The following is a 20,384-nucleotide window of genomic DNA, read 5'->3' as shown; positions in this document are numbered from 1 at the left end:
CCTATCTCTTTAGGTAACCCGCGCTGGATATATTCCTGAGGGAGCAGGGAAACTTACTCCCTCTGCCTGCGTGACTGGCATCACATACCTGGGTAAGGGGCTTGGGCTCCCTGGTGGGCTAGAGACTGCCAGTCAGCTCAGCAACCAGTGATGCATTTCAAATTCATTGGCTGACAGTGAACAGGTGCTAGTCTACATTGGACCAGGTAAATGAGGTCATAAGGGCTATATAATTTAAGGACTGCCCAGGAGGAGGAGGCAGCAGCCATGAGGAAGAATCAGAGAGAGAAGAGCCGGACCATCTGAAACTTGGTCTGTCTCTCAAAACTCATGATCAAGGAACTGCCTGCCTCTAGAGGGAATCTCCACCCACCTCTGGATGATACCTGTGAGTAAGCTAGCTGAGATCTAATAGATATATAGCTTGCAGTAACTCAGATGCATGATCAAATGCTAGTCCAGCCACCCTGTTTGCTCTATGGGATTTCTCTGATACTATTCAACTCTGTACCCTATTCCAACCCTATTCCTTCTAACCAATAAAGTTCCTTTGTAGCTAGTGTGGGAGACTTATTGGGAGCAGCTTTAGATTATGCCTTGGGGTCCCCTTAGTTCGGCTGACTAAGGGAGACCACTACTTGTGCTTCTGACTGAGGGAAATACCCCAAGTTCTTGAAGTGAGTCAAGTACTCTCGAGGGCTAGTAGGCCTGTGTTCCCCAGGGGGCGCAAAACTAGAATCAAGTCCATCCCTGGGTGGTGGTAGCTCTACCCCCAGGCTAGCAGGTGTGCTCCAGGAAGGGGGTTGGCCAGATGTGAGGCGCCCCCAGGGAGGCACTTGGAGCCTGGAAGGTGGTTGGGCACAGTGAGGTGGGTGGCTCAACACAGGAGCATCCCCTACTGGCCCACCACACATATAGACCATTTGAACAATATCTAATTTGGTTTTTGAACAACTGCTTCAATTTCTTAAATGGGCCGTTCCAATGTTGACATTCTGAGGGACCTTTCTGTATCCAGAATGAAATATCATCCTCAGTCATTAGACACTCTGTAATCCTGACAGCTCCATTAGACACTCTGTACTGCTGCTCTGTATGTGGCTGCTGCTCTGGGACTGGTCGCTGCAACCCCTGCCCCTCCATCGCTCCCCAGCTTTGTGACTGGTTGCAGTGCTGATTTAGAAAAACTGGCATTTTCAAATTTCTGGCACATTCTCAGTCCTGAGGTTTTACTGTATTTTTTTTTTCCATATTTAGAGGCCCCTCATAACGTGAGGCCCTAAACTGTAGCTTACTTAGCTTGTGCCTAAATCTGGCACTGCTTAGGGCACACTGTTGATCCCTGGAGGTGTTTATTGTAAGGCTGAGAAAGGGCTTGGAATCAATGGCTGGATCCAGATGTGCAGGCACATGTGGTTTGTGGTGTTGCATATCTCTGCAGAACCACAAAACACACACGTTCCACATTAACGAGTGCTCAGCTGTGCTAATTTACCACACTGAGGAGCAGCTGGGTGGGCGCAGTGTAGTTCAAGATGAGGGAGCCGATAGCCCTGAGCTGGCTGCACCCTGTCTTTGCGTGTCTCAGCATGGGGACTCCACTGTGGAAGCCCTGCTCTGTGGCACATGGAGCCCCTGCGAGGTCCAGTGTGCCTCAGATTGAGGGCTTTACAGGGGAGCCCCTGCACTGAGGCACGTGGAAACGGGAGCAGCCAACCCAAGGTTGCCTGCTCCCCCATCTCAATGTACATTGTGCCCCAGTCAGGTGGGGAGCAGCTGGCTGTGGTGCAGAGTGTCTCAGCATGCAGAGATGGAGGAGCAGGCAGCCGTGGGTGGCCTGCTCCCCCATCTCTACATGCTGCTCCCCAATTGGCTGGGACCTGTAACAGCGTCACTGGATGTAACAACAGGGTGCCTCAGTGCAGGGGATGCCTAACTCATGCTGTGGCAGCCTGTGCCTCAGCCAGCCCCACCCCTGTAGCATGTGGTACAGCAGGACAACGTGTTTCACGGCAAAGGACATGGGCAGGGGTGTGCACTGGGACACAAAATAGTGGCACAAATTTGTGGTGCTACTATTTGTGCTGTTGTAAAGGCATGCCTCTGCTCACGTGGACGCAACCAAAGTCTCTCATATCACGTGCAAGTGATCTAACTATTAGGCTATTTGTATAAGAGAAGGAGGAGTGTACTGCTGCTGTGCATGGAACTGTTTCTCTGGTCAGATTAGGGATTCTTCTAACATGCACGTGCATGATGTGGTCAATGGGAAGTAGGATTCTGAGTAGCCAAACATAGCAGAAAAATTTAAATTCCCAATTTTGAATGAATGAAAGATCACTAGTATTCCGCATTCTCGATTTTTTTTTTAAATCAGTTTTCACTGATACATTCCCTGATTTTTTGAAGTCATTTGTTTTTTACTGATTTACACCCATTTTTCAGTTTAAATCCCTGTTAACTGGCATGAGTGGGGAGTTGCCCATTCCTCACTTATACTGGTTAACGGGGATTTGAACTGAAAAATGGGTGGTGCCAGTAAGCTAAAAGTACCACTGTGCCGGTTACCTGAGACAATGGTTTCTGGCTGGACGTGGGGAGGGTGGTCACGGTGGCTACATGTGAAGTACAGTGGGTTGAGGGCTGGTGGTGGCCACGTGGAGGCTGGGGGAAGGTGGCTGGAGCCACTGCCTGGGGGCACGGGGCTCCCGGCTCTGACCCCAAGTGGGGCAGGCCAGGCCATGAGAACTGTTCCCAGGGCGGGTGTGTCCAAGCTGCACCCCAATGACTTCAGCTTCAGCCCTGCCCTGCAACCTGGAGCTGGTGGCGACACTGGGCTCTTTCTGGTGTTTGGGGTGGGCAGCAGCCTGCTTTCAGCCCATGCACAGATCTGGGGGCATGCGGCCCCTGGGAAGAGCCTGGTGCAGCCCCCCAGCCCACAGTCCTCCTGGGAGGTGCATAGCAGCAAGAGCTGCACCTCCTCACCCTGCACCCATTGACAGCTCCCCCTGCATGCTCCTTGCTGTAGCCCCAGGAGCAGTTGATGGGCTGCACAGCACCCCTTCCCCTGCCCCTTTCCTAGTCCCAGCCGTACTTCCTTACTGCCAATTTTTCCCTGATTTAATTTTTTTTTCCTTTTCTTTCTTTTATCCTGATTTCATCCTGGTTTTTATGTTTCGAAGATAAACCCTGAAAAATTCCCAGATTTAAAAAACCCCCAAAAAACCGAGAATGCGGAACACTAAGGATCACCTACCTTCTGCAGACCTGAGGGATGGTCTCTAGAGGTGTCTAAGTGCTGCCCGTTGCAATGAATGGGAGAGTTGTGTGCCCTTTCAGGATGAAGTAGAATGCATCTTCAGGGACACATGCTGATACTTGTGACCCTTTGAAAGTAGAGGAGCATTATGCCTCTACAGAGGCAGAGCAGAAGGCCTTTCTGATCACGTACCTCAGGACTTTGTTCAGTACCTATACATTAGACATTAAGGGCAAGACTCTACTCCACCTGTTACACACATAGGTAGACTTAGATATCTAAGTTTGATTTTATTTCATTCTGACCCCGAAACTTGAAAACCAATCAGTGCAAAAGGTGAGTGAGTCATCCTCTTCCTTCTGAAGGCTAAGGTGGAAATTGTTACAAAAATAGATTTGTTAATGGATTATCAGAACCTGAACAGAGTGGAATAGGATCACATTAGGCATCTATGTCTAATTAGAAGCCCAGCTGGTAGAATAGAATCTGATCCCTAGTTGGTGTTGGTGAAATGGAATTTATTTCTATGTATTTAGCTCAGTGATATGCTGGGGTAGAAATGTCATCTTCATTTGTTGTTTTGAGATGAACAATTTGCATTCTGAGCAAAAAAACAAAACACATACTTTTATTATTTTTCATCCTTCATTGAAAACTAACCTGGGAGTTAATTATTTATCTACACCAAACATGCCTTACCTGGAGTAACCAACTAGTGAGATTTCAACACAGCCTGTCATTAGAAATCATCATTTTTGCAGTTCTGTGGTAATAACTCTTTTGGGGATGAACAATCCAAGATGGGCTCAGTCTGTGAAGTTCTGGTCATAATTTCCCCAAAAGCTGTGTAGACACATGTGCATGTGTTTGTGTGTGTGTGAAGGAGACAGCAAAAGAGAAATGTGAATTTGGATCTAAAACTCCATTTTTGATGCCATTTCTATTTACAGTATTTCTTGCTTGTGGATTCCTACGCTAGAGTTATTGCACACAGGGTGAAAAAGAAAGTGTCAAATACCCACAGACAAATATAACCAGCAGGGAGCAGCAAGAAAGTTCTACAGTTCATAGTAACAGCTGAGTATAAATCCCTTCAGTGTTAAATAAGCTAGAATTTTGATTTTAAGTTATAAAGAAAATGAAATCAGGGATTTAGTGTACAGCTATATTCTACATTCTTTTGCATCACACATACTAAGCAATACATTCACATTCACTTTTTATTTCTATAGGTATAAAAGAGAAAACAACTCAAACCCCATTTGCTGAATGCCCATACTCCACTAGCTGCACAGGTACCTCTCTTTTCTTTGTGTCTCTTTCTCAGTTCCTAAGGACTTTCCTGGTGGTTCAACTAACATGAAATTTCTGCTGTTCCCAGACAAGGAGAAGCTTCGTGTTGTAGGAGGAGAGGATGAGTGCTCGGGGAGAGTGGAGGTTTGGCATCGTGGCTCCTGGGGAACGGTGTGTGATGACTCCTGGGACATGGCGGATGCGGATGTTGTGTGTAAACAATTGGGCTGTGGACCTGCTGTGTCTGCCCTGAATGAGTCTGCATTTGGGAAGGGGACTGGTCCCATCTGGCTGGAGACAGTGAGCTGTAGAGGGGCAGAGTCGTCTCTTTGGGAGTGTCCAGCCCAGCCCTGGGGTGATAGTAAATGCCACCATAAGGAAGGTGCTGCTGTGAACTGTTCTGGTGAGTGACAAATACTTTCTGTGCAAGTACTGGGGGAGGGATAGGGTATGTATTTCACCAGCTGCTTCTTCCTAAACACAGGAATCTCATGGACCAGGTGTGGTGGAACCTTTGGGTCCAGATATACTAATGCAGGGGGGCCAACCTGCAGCTCACATGCCACAAGTGGTATGAACAACCTCTGTGTGTGGTACACAGCTGGGAAGGGAACAGGCAGCATAGTGGCAGATACGGCAAGGAGCAAAAACAGAGCAGCAGACTGGGGAGAGCAGAAAGCAGAATGGCTGATCAGGCAGGAGTATGATGGAGTGAGACCCGTGGAGGTTGTGACGCTAATTTCTGGCATGCCTAACAAACAGGTTGGCCCCCACTGTGCTAACGCACCTAGTCCATGCTCCTATCCCAGGCTCAGGTGGACTGTTTTGTTACTATTATTCTCATCGCTTCCAAAACCCAGGATGTGTACACTGAGTCACTGCACAAGAGACCCTACATTGATTGGAGGGAAAATCATACATAGTTGGCAGCTGCTGTGTGGAGACATATAGTCATGTTTATATGGCTTCATTCACAACCTCAGGTATGCTGGCAACTCCGTTTCACATCAGTGCCTCAGAGCCTAGCTGTTAGCCAGAGTAAATGGCTTGAAAATGCCTCCCCATCCCTCTTTCCCAACTCCCAGCCTCTTCTGGTATGTAGGCTCTGAGTACAGCCATGGGACATGCACTCAGGGCTTCTCCAAGTTGTCTTTTGTGTCCAATTTTTTGTAACTGGTGCATACCGGGGGTAGTGAGTGGATGAAGTAAACTTGGGCTTAGGAGGAAGGCCCTATAGACTTGACCATGAAGTCTGTCAGAAGGGACTTTCCCTATGGTAAAAAACTGTCACCTCTCATCTACTTTGCTCTTTCCTTTATAGGTGCAATAAAGACAACAGCATCCCCACTGAAAACAGGTAAGGATCCCCACCCCTTCTATCCTAGTGTCGACTCTCTTAGGAAGCTAAGAAAGAGCCATTACTTGGCAACTGATGGTGAATAAAGGCTATTCAGTTTCTGTTAATTGGTGAGTCTGCAGCAGTGGGGTGGAGAACCTGGAAGTTTCAGTGCAAGGATTAAGTGTCACAGGGCCACAGTGGGATGACAGTGTCATAGGGGGTGGGGGTGAGTTGTAATTTTCAGTCTGAGAGAATGGGCTCCTCCACCTGGTGTGTGAATGACACCAGCAGGGTAGGAGCTGCAGGAAGTTCTGAGAGGAGCCATTCTTATCTTCTGGCTGATGAGACCAGGACTGTGAGTCACACAGCAACATATGAGCTTCCTCCATGATAAATGGTCATGTCAAGGCTTTAGCTTGTGTATGGCAATGTATAACTATATTGTCACGGGCAGCCCATCAAAAACCTGGGAAGCTCTGAGAGGCCCACACGACTCTCACAAAATAATCTCTACCAATTGCATGTCCATTTCCTTTCAGATTTTCCCCGCCTCCCTCCATCAAACACTGGGAGAGACATGTTGCCCATTGTCATCTGCGTTGTCCTGGGAGCCCTCCTATGCTTAGTTTTAATTGTTCTGTGGGGACAGGTGCGACGCATCAAGGCATTGCGCAGAGGTGAGTCCCCATTGGTCTAAGTGTGTTGAGATGCCTCTTTGAAATCACAAGGTGTGCTGCAGGGAGTCAGAATAAGGTCTTGAAAGAGCTGGTGGGGAGGCTGCGTGGCTGCATTAGCTCATTTGTCACTATCTGTCTCTAGCAAAAAATGTGGAAATGACATTAAACAAGAAGGTGGTAATGTAGCAAGGAGAGAAATAGTGGAGAGGACTAAGAGAAACTGGAAATATTTTGGAATGGTATTTACTTGTAAAAACTATAAAGAAAAAACATTCTGAATGGAAGAGATGTTCACTCAAAAGGAGGCCCTTGGGAACGAAATGTGCTGGGAGGAATGTAATTTGATGTGGTGTTATTGATGTAGTACTGACACTGGGAAGGGCCCACTGCTGTGTTCGGATGGGAAGCAAGAACAGAGCCACCATGGGATACATTTCTGAGTTTTCTTGAAGCATTTTTAACTCTTGCCTAGGGTGGGTTCCTGTAGGAGTCCCTGTCCCTGTGTAAGTCTTCTCTAATTTTGAGAAACTCATCTGGCAACTGATACTTCTCTTGACCCCAAACACAACAATTATATTCACAGGTGGCACTTATATAGTGGCACTCTTACACCTGCAAAGCACAGCAGACTCATTAGTTCTAAGCACTTTGGAAAGCAAAAAGTTAAGTATTACTATTCCCATTTAACAAAGCGCCCTGCTGCCATTTTTAACAGGTAGGTATAAGTACTGGGGTGAGAGAGGAATTATTTAAAATGGGATAAGGGGGAATAACCAGGAATAATGAGATGAAAGTAACAAGGGAAAGTTTCAGCTCCATATGCAGAGAAATGTGATGGAGGAATAGCTCATGAAATAATTTCTAGCAGGACGTTTTTGAAAGGGACATGGTCCTGATCACTTGGGACATTTACATCAGTTTGAACCAAGCAGTCAAACTGGTTCCATGGGGAAAGGCTGAATAATGATATAATAAAATGTTCCCATATTCTGCTTTCATGACCCTGTGCTAACACTTTCCTTTGGTTTTAGGCTCCAAAAGACCCTTGGGTCCCTTCTCTGAGGTTGTGTATGAAGAGATTGATTATAATGTGATGGCAAAGAAGCAGAACACATTCTATCGTTCAGGTCTGTGTCCCTCTCTCCTTCCTAAGAGGGATCAAGTATTTAATTCACTTTCCATCCTGACCAAGGTACAAAGGGTGGAACAGAATCTGGCCCTAAAAGCATACAAAATTGTGGCTAGGCAAGTGATAGTCTTTGGGATTAGGCGAAATGCTCATACAAGGCTTCTTTGCAACACCTGTGGAAGGGATACTCTGTGCTTCCCTCCCACAGTCATTGCTCTGCTAAGTGGGTTCCCTCTTCCCCAAATGGTGGTGACTGGTTAGTTCATCAAAATTCATAGCATACTGTTTCTCTTATCTCCAGTCTCCAATTCAGAGGATTCTGTGACGAAATTGCAGTATTACACTGGGGACAGTGAGGATGGAAGTGACCCAGGATCAGTACAAGGTAATGGAGGAAAAGAGTGGTGGATTTTCTGTAAATACACCCATTTCTGCTTGCTTTATTTCACATTCCAGTACTAATGTCTGACATTGGGATCAGATCAGATTTAAAAGATACACAGCTGGTTGGATCATTGTGCCCAGTAGTCAACAATGGCTTGTTGTCTAATTGGGAGGATATATTAAGTAGGGCTCCCCAGGGGGTTTGTCCTTGTCTGGTGTTGTTTAACATCTTTATTAATGATTTGGACAATGGGAAGGAAGGTACGCTTAGCAAATTCACAGATGACACTAAGTTGTGTGGAGTTGCAGACCCTCTGGAGATAGGGCTAAGATTCAGAATGGCCAGATTGATTTTAGACCCGTTCTCCAGTTAATTGGATGAAATTCAACAAGAACAACTGCGAAGTCCTGCACGTGTGACAGAAAAGTGCATGCACAAATACAGATTGGAGAATGACTGACTAGGCAGCAGTACTGGAGAGAAGGACTTGGAAGTTACAGTGGATCATAAGGTGAATATGAGCCAACAGTGGGCATTTTTACATGTGTTTTGGCACATGGTGCGAGGCACTTTAATTAGTGAGCTGTGCTAATTAAAATCACTCATTCAGCATGTTTATCAGTGTTCCTGATCTCAAAAATGGTGGCGGGGCACTTTGAGCTAAAGCTCATCAAACATGGTTTGTGCAAAGCGCCCTGCTGCCATTAGGGACATTGATACACGTGACATGGAAGGATGCAAGAGTGCATGAGTTTTCATGCTCCAGGCTCCCCACACATCTATAGGAGCCCAGTGTGCCTTAGTCACAAAAATGCCAACACTATATTGTGTTGTATTAACAGAAGCGTCTTTTGTAAATCAAAGGAGATGATTTTTCTACTCTGTTCACCACTGGTGATGCCTCACTTGGAGTACTCTGTCCAGTTTTGGACCCTATACTTCAAGAAAGATGTGGATAGATTTGAAAGGGTCCAGAAGAGTAAAAAAAATGATTAGAGCCCTAGTAACAGTAACAAAATGAATTGTTTAAAAACTGATGGAAAGTTTAGAATGTGGGTGATAAAGAAGGCAAATTAAAGGCTTGTTCATCTGTGTAACTGGTGTGGCAAAAAGTGCGCTGAGGAAATATTCCTTTGAAAGAGACCATACAGCCTCCTCTTTCCAGATCTCCTATATCTTTCCCACACGTGCTAGGTAATTTTCTGCTTTCAGCTCCTTACAGCAGTAGACAGGCACATTAAGTCTTTAAAGTATATCAAATAAATGTGCCAAGTATAGTACATATCTGACCGTAAGTTTGGGAGAAGAAACTTTGGGTTTCTTGTCATAGAATCTGCATAAGTACCTCTGCTCTTTGCCCCTGGCATGTCATTTATTTCTCTCTTCAGTGGAAGTGGCTCTTTATTTCCATTAATTTCTGTCTTTCCCATGTGCCCTGCTCGTAGGTGCCACAAGAGATGGTTATGATGATGCCAGAGAAATTTTTGATCCAGAGGATGGTTCTGGTTCTGCACAGATTGACCAGGAAGTTCCTATGGCCCCACAAGAAAGTAATAGGAAGAGGGATTCGCAGTCAGGTAAGAGGGAGATGCAGGGTTATCAATTAAATATAGTCTAGTGATAATTAGTAGTTTTCTAAAAGACTTAGGAAGTGTTATTAGTTTTCTAAAAGTCCTGGAATCATGTGATGGCATGAAAATCCCAGCTTCAGTTTAAAATCCAGCAAATTGTCTAGTCTATGTGGTTGATGAAAGAAGCTCGGAAAGGTGAATGGGCCTAAATTCCCAGTAAACAATCAAAAAGACAAACATGTTAATCTAAAGGATTTAAGTGACTTCCATTGGCATAATATTGGAACATCTCATGATCTTTTTCCAAGAAGTAAACTCCCATTCTCTTGCCTGCCCAAATTATGTTGAGGTGGAATATACATTTTTAAAACTTGATGAGATTATCTTGCTAGTGTGAACTGGTTGGAATTGATGAAAACCTACACTCAAACTTTTTGGTCTCTAGGCACCCCCACAAAAATCAGACTCTTAGTTTTGACTTGTTTTTTGGCAATGGAAAAATAATAGAACAATTCTTTTGTTGCAAAGAGCTCAAAAAGACCACAACAGGTCAGAAATGTTTTTGAGACCATGGCTTTGTCTTTGAAATCTCTTGGTTTATGTTGTGAATCATGTGCAAGTGTTTCCCATGGCACCCAAACTGAGAATAACTGTCCTACAGTACTCGGATCCTTGCCCTTGACCTGCACTGGGATGCAAGGAGCCCAGTCGTTCTCCATTACATTATGTATTCTGGATGTAAGAAGCTCTAAAGTCCCTTAGGGCGTGTGTATATGGTGTAAGGCAGAACTGTGCAGAGACACTTTGAACTGGCTGCCAAGCCATGGCAGAATGCTAAGCCATGACAAGAGCTTGCTGCAGAGGAGGGAGAGGTTTGAATAAGTTAACAGGAGAGATTCAGGGAGAATTGGTGAGAGCTCTGTTTACCTGCTAACTGGAGAAACAGAAGGAGAGGCAGCCAACTGCAGCATGACAGCCTATCTTTCCCAGCAGAAACTAGGCAACAGAAAATGTACCAAAGCTTACAAGGAAAACTTATAGGTTAAATGAGAGGACATCAATATATATATATATATATAACTTGACTGGCTTTAGTCTTTGCACTATTGGGAAATGAGGCATCTGCTGCCCAGAGATTTAGTCCTTGAGGGGTTGAAAAGCTGTGGTTCATACAGCTGTTCAGTTGGAAGGGACCTCAGGGGTCATGTAGTGCAAACCTTTGTATGAACATGAGATAAATGTTATAAACAAACAGCGTAAGTCATATCAGGCCGATTTCTGATGCAGACAATTTTCTTTATCGGTACTGAACTGATATTGGATGGATATATTGGTCCACTTCTAAAAATATATCTATTATAGTAAAATAAAATCTAATACATTTGGTTATGTCAACTATTATTATTTCTACTTTAAGATAAAGCTATGATATAGTGTATATTTAATGTATGGTCTCCCCTTATCTTCTTTCAGGCCTTGTGCTTTGGTTTGATAGTTTTTGTTACTTGCTGACCAAGTCAACTGTCACATCTACAAAGGTTCACACTGCGGTAACTCCAGAAACAGGCTTTGGGCATTCTGCTCAGTAGCACTTCCACAGCTTAGCCTAGGCCCCTTGAAAATGACCAAGGCTGGATGGCAATAACACCTTTGTTCTATTGTCCCACTGTTCTAACAATAAGAAAATTTCTTCCCCCGTTTCCTTGATATTTAATCTAAATCTTCCTTGCTGCAGTTTTAAACTAGGGGTGCACTGATAAAGATTTTTTGGGACCGATACTGATGGCCAATTATTAACCAGTCGTATCAGCCAATACCAGTGTGATTGCTGATATGCAGCCCAGCAGCTTGGAGAGCAGCATCCAGCTGGTAAGTCTGTTGGGGGGGAAGGGGCGAGGGGGAGAGATTGAGACCCCCATGGTGAGGGAGGGAGTGGGGCTGGACTGGTGCTGGGACAGGCGCTGAATAACTGGGATGGGGCAGGGCATGGGACGGAGACATGAGCCCTGCTAGGAAGAGCCTGGCAGAGCCTCCAGCCCCAAGTGTGCAGTGGCAGCCTGCCCTTGACCTGTGCACAGATCCAGGGGGCATATACCCCCCATGCCTCCCTGGGGATGCATGCAGTGGCTGGGAGCTGCCCTCCCTCCCACCCCCCCGTGCCCTCTGGATGACCTGTGGCTCCATCCTGTGCCCTGTCTCACCCAGGCTGTGCATCCCCTGGCTCAGCCTAGCCACACTTCCTCTCTCACCACAGGGGCCTCAGTCTACACCCCCCGCCCACACCTTTCCTCCCTTGCATCCTTTCCCTCCAAAAGACTTATTGACTGGATGCTGGTCTCCAAGCTGCTGGGCTGTACTCCTGGCTGCATGCATGCAGCATTTATTGGTGGCATTATTGGCCACATCAGCCAAAAGAAGACGATTGCCAATAATGTCAGTTTTCTTTTTATTGTTGCCAATATGATATGAAGTGATGTATCAGTGCACCTCTACTTTAAACCCATTGCTTCATAGCCTGCCCCCTGTGGTGAGGGAAACAGTTGCTCTCTCTGTTGTTTATGGCAGTTCAGTTCTTCTCAAAGAAGGATGAAGAGTACACAGAAGAGGGACATAAAATTACAAATTCAGACTTAGGGAGCTTATACACATGTAAGTCTACTCTGGTGTGCTGGAAGTCCAGCGTGTCAGAGAAGACTTGATTGATCAAGTCTGCTGGAGTATGTAATTGATGTGCCTGGTGCTACGTCAGATGCAGGTGTATAAGCAGAGCAGTGCGCATCAGTGCTGAGAAAATGGCGGGCAGTGCATTTTGAACTAAAACACATTCAGTATGGTTTAGTTCAAAGTGTACTGTCACCATTTCCTCAGCGCCGATGCAGGCTGCACTGCTTATACACTTCTACCCAACACAGTGCCAGGTGCTTTTAATTAATGTGGACTGCTAATTAAAAATGCCCAGTGTTGCATTGGGCACGCATGTAAAAATACCTCTAGGGACTAATTTAAAACCTTGTGGTATCAGATAAACATTTCTTCATTGTAGTCACTGGTTGTACTGGTTAATCATATGATGACCAGTACTGTATGAGCATTAAATTCTAATACAATTCTAAGATGCATTCTTCCAGAGACAGTGAAGTTTCGTTAACACTGTACAAAGCATTGGTAAGAGCTCATTTAGAAGACTGTGTATTGTTCTGGTCACCAGTGTTAAAAAAAAAAGATTAAGCTGGAACAGCTACAGAGAAGGGCTACTAAGGTGCTGAAGGTCAAGTAGAACTCATTTTATGAAAAGAGATTAAGGAGATTGATTTGGGCAGTTTTGTAAAATGAAGGTGGAGTTATTACATGGTTTTTCTATATAAATACACTCCAGAGAAGATGAAGATGATGGGCTATTTATATGAAAGGTAATATTGTACAAGATCAAATGATACAAATTGTGCATATATAAATTTAGAGGGGAAATTAGAAGAAGGCTTCTAACCAGCAGAGGGAAGCTCACAACAGATTTTCAAGCAAGGCATTTGGGGGAAGGAACCTACATTGCTCTAAGGTGGGGCGTGATAATTTTATTGAAGGGATAGCATGGTTACCATAGAGGTATTCTTGGAGTAGTAATTAACACATGATATGAGGCTCTGAGTATTTTGGTAGCAGCATGACAGGGTTGAGAGAAGATTTGATCATCAAGTATGCTGCTTGCATTCTGTGGAAAGTATTCAGTTTTGCTGAGGGTGAGAACAGGGTAAAGCTGGAGAAAGTCATTTTAGAGGGAAGAGGGAAGCTGGATTTGTGCTTTGAGGTTGTGCTTTAATTTAGATGATACAGAATTCCAAGTTGTGTGTGTGCAATTAAGGAAAAATAGTTGTGAGATCCCTTTCCTTGTTTCCTTCTCTTATTTACCCTTCTTATGCTGGGATTTTAATGTGCTACCAATAATTGATGCACTGCTTTATATTCTATAGCCCTATGCTTCAGGTTTTCTGCTGTTTGTCTAGAGGAATCAGGAAGATTTTTTTCTTTTTCTTTTGCTTTGCCTTTCTCTGAAGCATTGAATATTGAATGGTAAAATCATGAAGTTGGAAGGGATCTCAAGGGTCATCTGGTTCAGCTCGCTACTTCTAAATTACCCCTGCCAGATGCTTATCTAAATTAAACTCTTCTTAAAGACTTCCAGCGAAGGATATTCCATATCTTCCCTAGGCAGTCTGTTCCACGACCTTACTATTCTACCAGTAAGGGAGTTTCTCCTCAGATTTAATCTAAATCTACTTTGCTGCAATTGAAAGTAATTGCTTTGCATCCTACCCTCTTCAACAAGAGAGAAAAGTTGTTTTCCCTCTTCTGTATAGCAGCCTTCCTGATATTTGAAGACTGCTGTCAAGAGGGTCCATGATCATCTTTTTTATAAGTTAAACATGTTCAGTTCTCTAAACTTTGCCTTCCAACCCCTTCATTACTTTCATCTCCTGTCTCTTTACCGTCTTTAACTTCTCCACATCCTTCTTAAAATATGAAATCCAGTAGTGAACATAGTACTCTAGGTTAGGTTTTTCTAACTTCTTCAGCCCATAATTGCATTTGATTTTTTCTCCAACTGTATCACATTGCTGATTCATATTGAGTCTATGATCCAAAAACCCCCAAGATCCCTCTTGGCAATGCTGCCTTCTAACCAATTATTTCCCATTCTGTATTTGTGCTTTTGATTACTCTTGCTTAGGTATACCAGCATGCATTTGTCTCCACTGAACTTCATCCTGCTGTCACTACCCCTTCCTTCCTATCTATCAAGATCTTTTTTGAATTCTACTCCTATCCTCCAACATGTTTGCAGTTTTTCCTAGTTTCACATCATCTTCAAATTGCTCAGGAAACTTTATTTTGGCAGCCAAATAAATAATTAAATGTTTAAGAGCACTGGTCCCAGGACAGACACCTGTGTGTCACAAGCAAGATCTTGATGTGGGGTGTCAGGGTTCAGGGAGGGCACAAGCCTAGGAAATCCAAGAGCCAGGGGTCACAAGCCAAGAGTCCAGACTCTAAGGTCTAGGCATGGATGTAGGCAGGCACTAGAGAGTAGGAGCTAGAGAAGTGATGGAGGCAGAAGCAATGCAGCAAGAGCTAGGACTAGGGAATAAAGATACACAAATCTGGGAGCAGGACTAGGGAGCTAGAAGGACAGAATTAGGAGCGTGGGCCTAGAGCTTAGAGGAGATCTTGTCAAGATCTGAGCTAGAGCCAGAGATGGAACAGATTTTGTAGGGTTGGGGATCAGCATAGAACTAGAACTGGATTGGGAGCAAACTCTGGGATCTGACGTGCAGCTGGAACTGGAGTTGGGGCTGGAGTGGGCTTCTGGTGATCCAGGAATAGATGGGGTTCAGCTTTTGGAGGTCCAAGAAAAGAGGCAGCTACATTCCAGCTGGGATCTTTAGCTGGAAAAAAAGCTATCTTGTCGATAATGATCTACTGGCTCTGTCTCAGGTCTTGCAGGGTTATCTCTGGTGGGCTCGTCCAAAAGTGATTAAACATCGGTGCCGTGGCCTGGAGAAACCCATCTGTATTGTACAAAAGAGACTGCCCCATCTTCAGCAATGGACTTGCTTATCTCAGGGCCTTTCTAGAAAGAAGACTGATTATCAGGCCCACCTTTACCTTATCAGAGGGGCAGGTCTAGGGGCATTATGAGGACAAGAGACATTGGTTGACTATCCCCTCCCCACAAAACTCCCCAGGGCTGCCACCAAAGTTGTCAGGCAGAAGAACCGCAGGCTCATGGTAGGTCCGAGTGGTTGTTGATAAAGGGATATTTTGAGTAAGTCTGGGTCCCCAGGACTTTTGTGTCCTGCTAAAGGGTCTTTATTTGGGTTTGCACTGCAGTGCTTTGACCCTGCAATGCACCCAGTTCTGTCTACAAAGCTCTGCAGGCAGCCATCAAATCCCGTAAGGAAAAGCCAGTGGTGAGGGCCCATCATGTGAAGTACCAACTGCTCTGAAGCAGATGCTGTCATTTGGAGGCCCTCACTCAGTTGCAGGAATGACTCAGACATGGGGGTGAAGGGAGGTCAGAGTTCAGAAGTAAGGGCACAAGCCTGGGAAATCCAGAGCTGGGGGTCATGAGCCGGGAGTGCAGTGCCTGATCTAGGCATAGGATAGTAGGCAGAGGTGCAGGCAGGAGATAGACACTGGGAGTTAAGCAAAGGGTTCAAGAAAAGCCAGGAATTCGGGACCAGGACTAGGAGACTAGAAGCACAGAATCAGGTGCACAGAAGCTAGGACAGGAAATATCTCTTATTGAAACCCCACAGAGCACTGCAAGGCTGTCGCTTATATGAAATAGCTGTACTCAGGCAGTTCAAAGGTACCAGTTGGGGGACACTCCAGCAGCTAGTAGCCAGTGTCCCCATTCCTCCTCCCCCAGAGGGATCAGGGCCAGCTGAGGCCTTGTCTGCCTGCCTTGCCTGCCTGAGTTCTGACATTGTGGAATGCAACTCAAAACCTACCGCCATTCTGACATTGATCCATTTATAATTACTCTTTGCTTATGGCTATTGAGCCAGTTGTCTATTCACCTTAGGGTAGTTTTATCTAGCCCACACTTCTCTAATCTGCTTATGAGAGAGTCATGTGAGACTTTTTATCAAAAGCCTCATTGAAGTCCAAGCATGCTATGTCCACTACATATTTAATAGAAAATAACTAACTGTTTTGCCTTTGTTACAATTGTTAAGAGCAGGCCAAACAAACATCTGCTGTTGATAGTTTAGGTCTATTTGCTCTTACTTCACTCCAGGGGGCTGGGCAAGGTGATCTCTTGGGGTTCCTTCCTCTTTAGGGGTCTCTTCCAGGCCTGCATTTCTATGATTCAGTAATTCTATAATGGAGGGAAGAGAACTGGCAGCCCATGCTGTAGGTCAGGGTTGTTCTACTTTGGCGCAGCTGGGGGCTGCACACAGCACAAACCCACACTATGGGGATGACCCCCTGGTATCTCCCCCACATGGGCTATGCCAGCGGCATGCAGAACCCATGGCCCCTGCTGCAGGCTGTACCCTGGAAAGCCCCACTGGTGGCACATGGCACCATTGTGCCTGACCCCATGGGCTGCACCAGTGGAACAGAGCCCCCTTCTCCTCAATCCCACAATTTGTGCTTGTTAAACATCTGGGATGTCCCCCACTGCATGGCAGCAGGAGAGGCAGCCATAGGGGCCTAAGGGCTACATGTTAACCACATATAGTCTGTGGGCTGCTGGTTGGAAAGCCCTGCTGTAGGCTGTAAGTGCATTTGGGTTCAGTGCCCATAGGTGCACCGTGGGGTATGTGGTCAATGTCATGTTCCTTTGATATTTTCAGGTTGGAGTCTGTACTCATTAAGAAGTGAAGTGGCCTCTGGAGCTGAGAAAGCAGATTCAACCCTGCCTCCTGGAGATACGCATTATGATGATGTTGAAGATGGCATCCCTGTGACACTGACATAAGAATGACTGAGTTTAGAGCAAATACCCTAGGAAGACATAGACGTTGTCTGATTGAAATTTTTTCTTTTCAAAATGCTCACTGGGCATTGTGTCATCAATGACAATCCCTGCCTATGGCCTAGATGCCAGCCTTTTTGCCTGACTTTTGTAGTTATAAGTAATATAAATGCTATTGAGAAAAGTTCTCTAATTTTTCCTGTAGTTTCTCATTGATCAGACTTCCCTGGAACTTTCTGATTTTTATTCCTAAATTGACTTCATTGTGAAGATACTATTTTTCTTATTAAAACCTAGTCTGTTTCAATTTTTACACTTTTCTCTGAGATATACTGGGCAGTCCTCCCAGAAAGATCAGGGAAGGAATTTCAGAATGAACTAAAGAAAACAACAACAAAGTGCCATCTTTGGGCTATAGCAGGGTGCTAAACAAGATTTGGGATTTAGAATGATTGTTGTATCTGGTGTGTGTCAATGGTGAAAAACCTGTCCTTAGAATATTTCTAATTGCAGAGGTGTACCTACCCTGAGTCCAGACTCAATATTTTTATTTGATTTCTAGGAGGATAAATGATCTGTCAGTTACAGGTACATGCACACATGGGGAAAGTTTAAAAATCTTGGAGTGATGCCAGTCTCTTTCTCTTCTTTGATTCCATGCCCAGCCACAATGGTATCTGAACAACTCATAGTTAAGCAATACTTTTTGTCTTGCATCAGATTCTGTTTATTCTCCATCTCTCTCCCATGAAATGATGTGTATGCCAAATGTTGGAGGGTATGGTGGGTATTTGTTGTGCTGTTTAGTGAATTGTTGTGGGTTCTAATTAGTGAAGGCAGGTGAAGCAAGCCACATGAAAGTGGAGTGTAAGTGGCCATGAATTCCTATGGGAATTTATGCCAGTCTTGGATTGCCCCCAGGAAAGCTGTCTCCTCCCCAAATAAGTCATGCTGTTGTAGTAGACAGCTCCATTGTGCATGAGGGAAAATGTGATGAACATAATCCTGGAATATGAGGTAAGCTTATATATCCTGGGCACAAATGAATCATTGCGTGACTTGAAGTTAGGCACTGACACCTTGAATCAACATCATACTCTCTGGGAAGCTGGTGTAATTACTCACTACAGATTTGATGGCCCTAGGAGAACCCTTGCTAAGGAGGTGCTCTGGTGCATTTCAATATTGTGCTTATTTCATCTGGGTTCAGTTTTTTATTGCCTGGCCAATTCCATCACCATAGTTAAGGCTGGCAGTAACAATGACCAGGATGGAACAATACCCCATCCAGCTGCGGGTGACAGAATGGATTTCTTGGACATTCCTGTATATAGGAATTTAGCATATGTGAGGACCTAGAAGATTTTCTGTACTACAAGCTAACTTGATGAACTCCAGGAGCACATGCAGGGGTGTGTGTTTCCTGTTGCGACAAATAGTAGCAGCATATATTTGTGCCTCTGCTATTTGTCCCCGGGCATACCCCTGCACTTGCATTCTGGCATGTAGCAAAGTGACCCAGGTGGGGTAAGGGAGTACCTGGGATCCTGGGGCCTCCTGGGGCAGCAGTGGTGCCAAGCTAGCTGCTGAGAGCCTGGCTGGAAGCAAGAGTGTGGCTCTAGGTGGCCAGGCTCCCTTTCTGGCAGTGCACATTGCTGCCACATGTTCCACACTGTTTTTTTCAGTACTGGGTTTTTTTGACAATAGGATCTCCCAGTCTCAAAAAAAACTACTGTGCTACAAATTAGCAGCACAGCAAATGTGTGCACATGTACAGTATGCAGTTTACAGCACCTCAAACTGCACATGCACACTCATAGGGACATGCCCCAGGAGTGAATTTCTGCCAGTGCAGCTAATGGAGAAAATAGTACAAACAGTAAATCTGTAGCAGCTCAGATGTCACCAGCAAACTCTAATAGCTCTTCATCAAAGAATGCAAACTTGATTACAGTGGTAACAGCCACTAATGGATATATAGTTGGACTGCTGGATTATCTTGATGATGAAGAAGAAGATGATGAGGAGGAGACATCTTCAAGGAAAAGACCTTGTTTTGGTTCATAAAAACTATGGAATAAACTTTTATTATGGGGGTCTCAAATGCGGCAAATATTCAAAGAGCTAAAAAGACTCTGAATCAGAAAGTTTTCTCCATTGAATATATAAGATAATACTAACTCATATCAGCTAGAGAGGTTTAGTTCTATAAACTTAAGGCTTCCAAGGAATTTAATCTCTTTCTAGTAAATAAGGAGTCTGCCATTCAGGTGGTCGAGAATAAAAAAAAAGGTGGGTTATTCTGTTACCAGATTTGCCCATCGCTTTGGGGCATACTCATTTATTAGGGGTACATTTTAGGGTCTTTGTAATTCTATTAATGTGCTGCTTGTGTTACTTGTTTTTCTATATGGAGCTGTATGTCTCCTTTCTGCAAGTCCTCACCCTCAGTGGAGCTATTGGCAGGACTCAGTTTCAATGGGGTTGGATTCCTCCATCTACCAAATCAATTACACACACACACACACACACACACACACACACACACACACACACTAATGTGACATGCTTGAGCTGGCTGGGTTGATCAGCATGTACAAGCTGACACCCTCATATGCCAGGGATCAGTTCACTGGGGCAACAATAAAATGCAGTCAGACACAAGCACACAGGTGAACAGAATACCTCTGAATCCAGGTGGGTGTCCAGCTGAAACTCTCATGGGCCAGCATTTGCTTCATTAGGGTATGTCTGAGCCAAACTGGGTCAATCAGCCTATACAAACTGATCCCCTTAAGTGTCTCAAACTCAGCACATCCCGATTTTTTTTGCCCTAACTGTCCTAATAGTGGTAGCCTCTTGATGAGTGGACCCCACAGTATTTTGGGGCTTCAGAAGGATCTTTGGCTTAGGTAAAAGAAGCATTGCTGCAGAGCAAGTGGGGAGGGGGAAGTAGAGAAGGAAAAATTCACATGGTTATCACCAGTTTGAATATCAAGGTTATTCATTGCTAGGTATATGAAATGTATGATGGTACTAGTAGTAATAGACATGCAAGGGAAAACAAACAAAAACAATTACAATATTACCCTGTTTCCGCTGAGTATTTGGGGAAACCTAGCTCAAGCTTAACTCATACAATTCAGGTTTAGAAAGCTATGCCTAGAGAGAAAAAGAGAAAGAGGGAGAAAGAGAAATAAGAGCGAGAGCTGGGATCTCACCATTTTAAGGCACTTGGGTGGTTTGTT

General features: G+C 44.8%; 1 protein-coding gene across 1 annotated transcript in view; it reads left to right on the top strand.

Moving 5' to 3' along the window:
• Window positions 1-17,241, top strand: part of LOC149866701 (antigen WC1.1-like) — a 64,052-nt gene extending 46,811 nt beyond the window's left edge. The window contains exons 9-16 of the mRNA XM_090044020.1: window positions 4,492-4,554; window positions 4,641-4,955; window positions 5,874-5,909; window positions 6,431-6,568; window positions 7,600-7,695; window positions 7,999-8,082; window positions 9,528-9,659; window positions 17,015-17,241. Coding sequence (XP_089900146.1) covers window positions 4,492-4,554; window positions 4,641-4,955; window positions 5,874-5,909; window positions 6,431-6,568; window positions 7,600-7,695; window positions 7,999-8,082; window positions 9,528-9,659; window positions 17,015-17,139 — 989 coding nt within the window. The 3' untranslated portion in view covers window positions 17,140-17,241. The remainder of the gene's footprint in view (window positions 1-4,491; window positions 4,555-4,640; window positions 4,956-5,873; window positions 5,910-6,430; window positions 6,569-7,599; window positions 7,696-7,998; window positions 8,083-9,527; window positions 9,660-17,014) is intronic.
• The last annotated feature ends 3,143 nt before the right edge of the window (window positions 17,242-20,384 follow it).

The sequence above is a fragment of the Crocodylus siamensis genome, chromosome 4, assembly GCF_052110815.1.
Source record: "Crocodylus siamensis isolate JL-2025a chromosome 4, ASM5211081v1, whole genome shotgun sequence".
Lineage (NCBI taxonomy): Eukaryota > Metazoa > Chordata > Crocodylia > Crocodylidae > Crocodylus > Crocodylus siamensis.
This window is presented reverse-complemented; position numbering and strand designations above follow the sequence as displayed.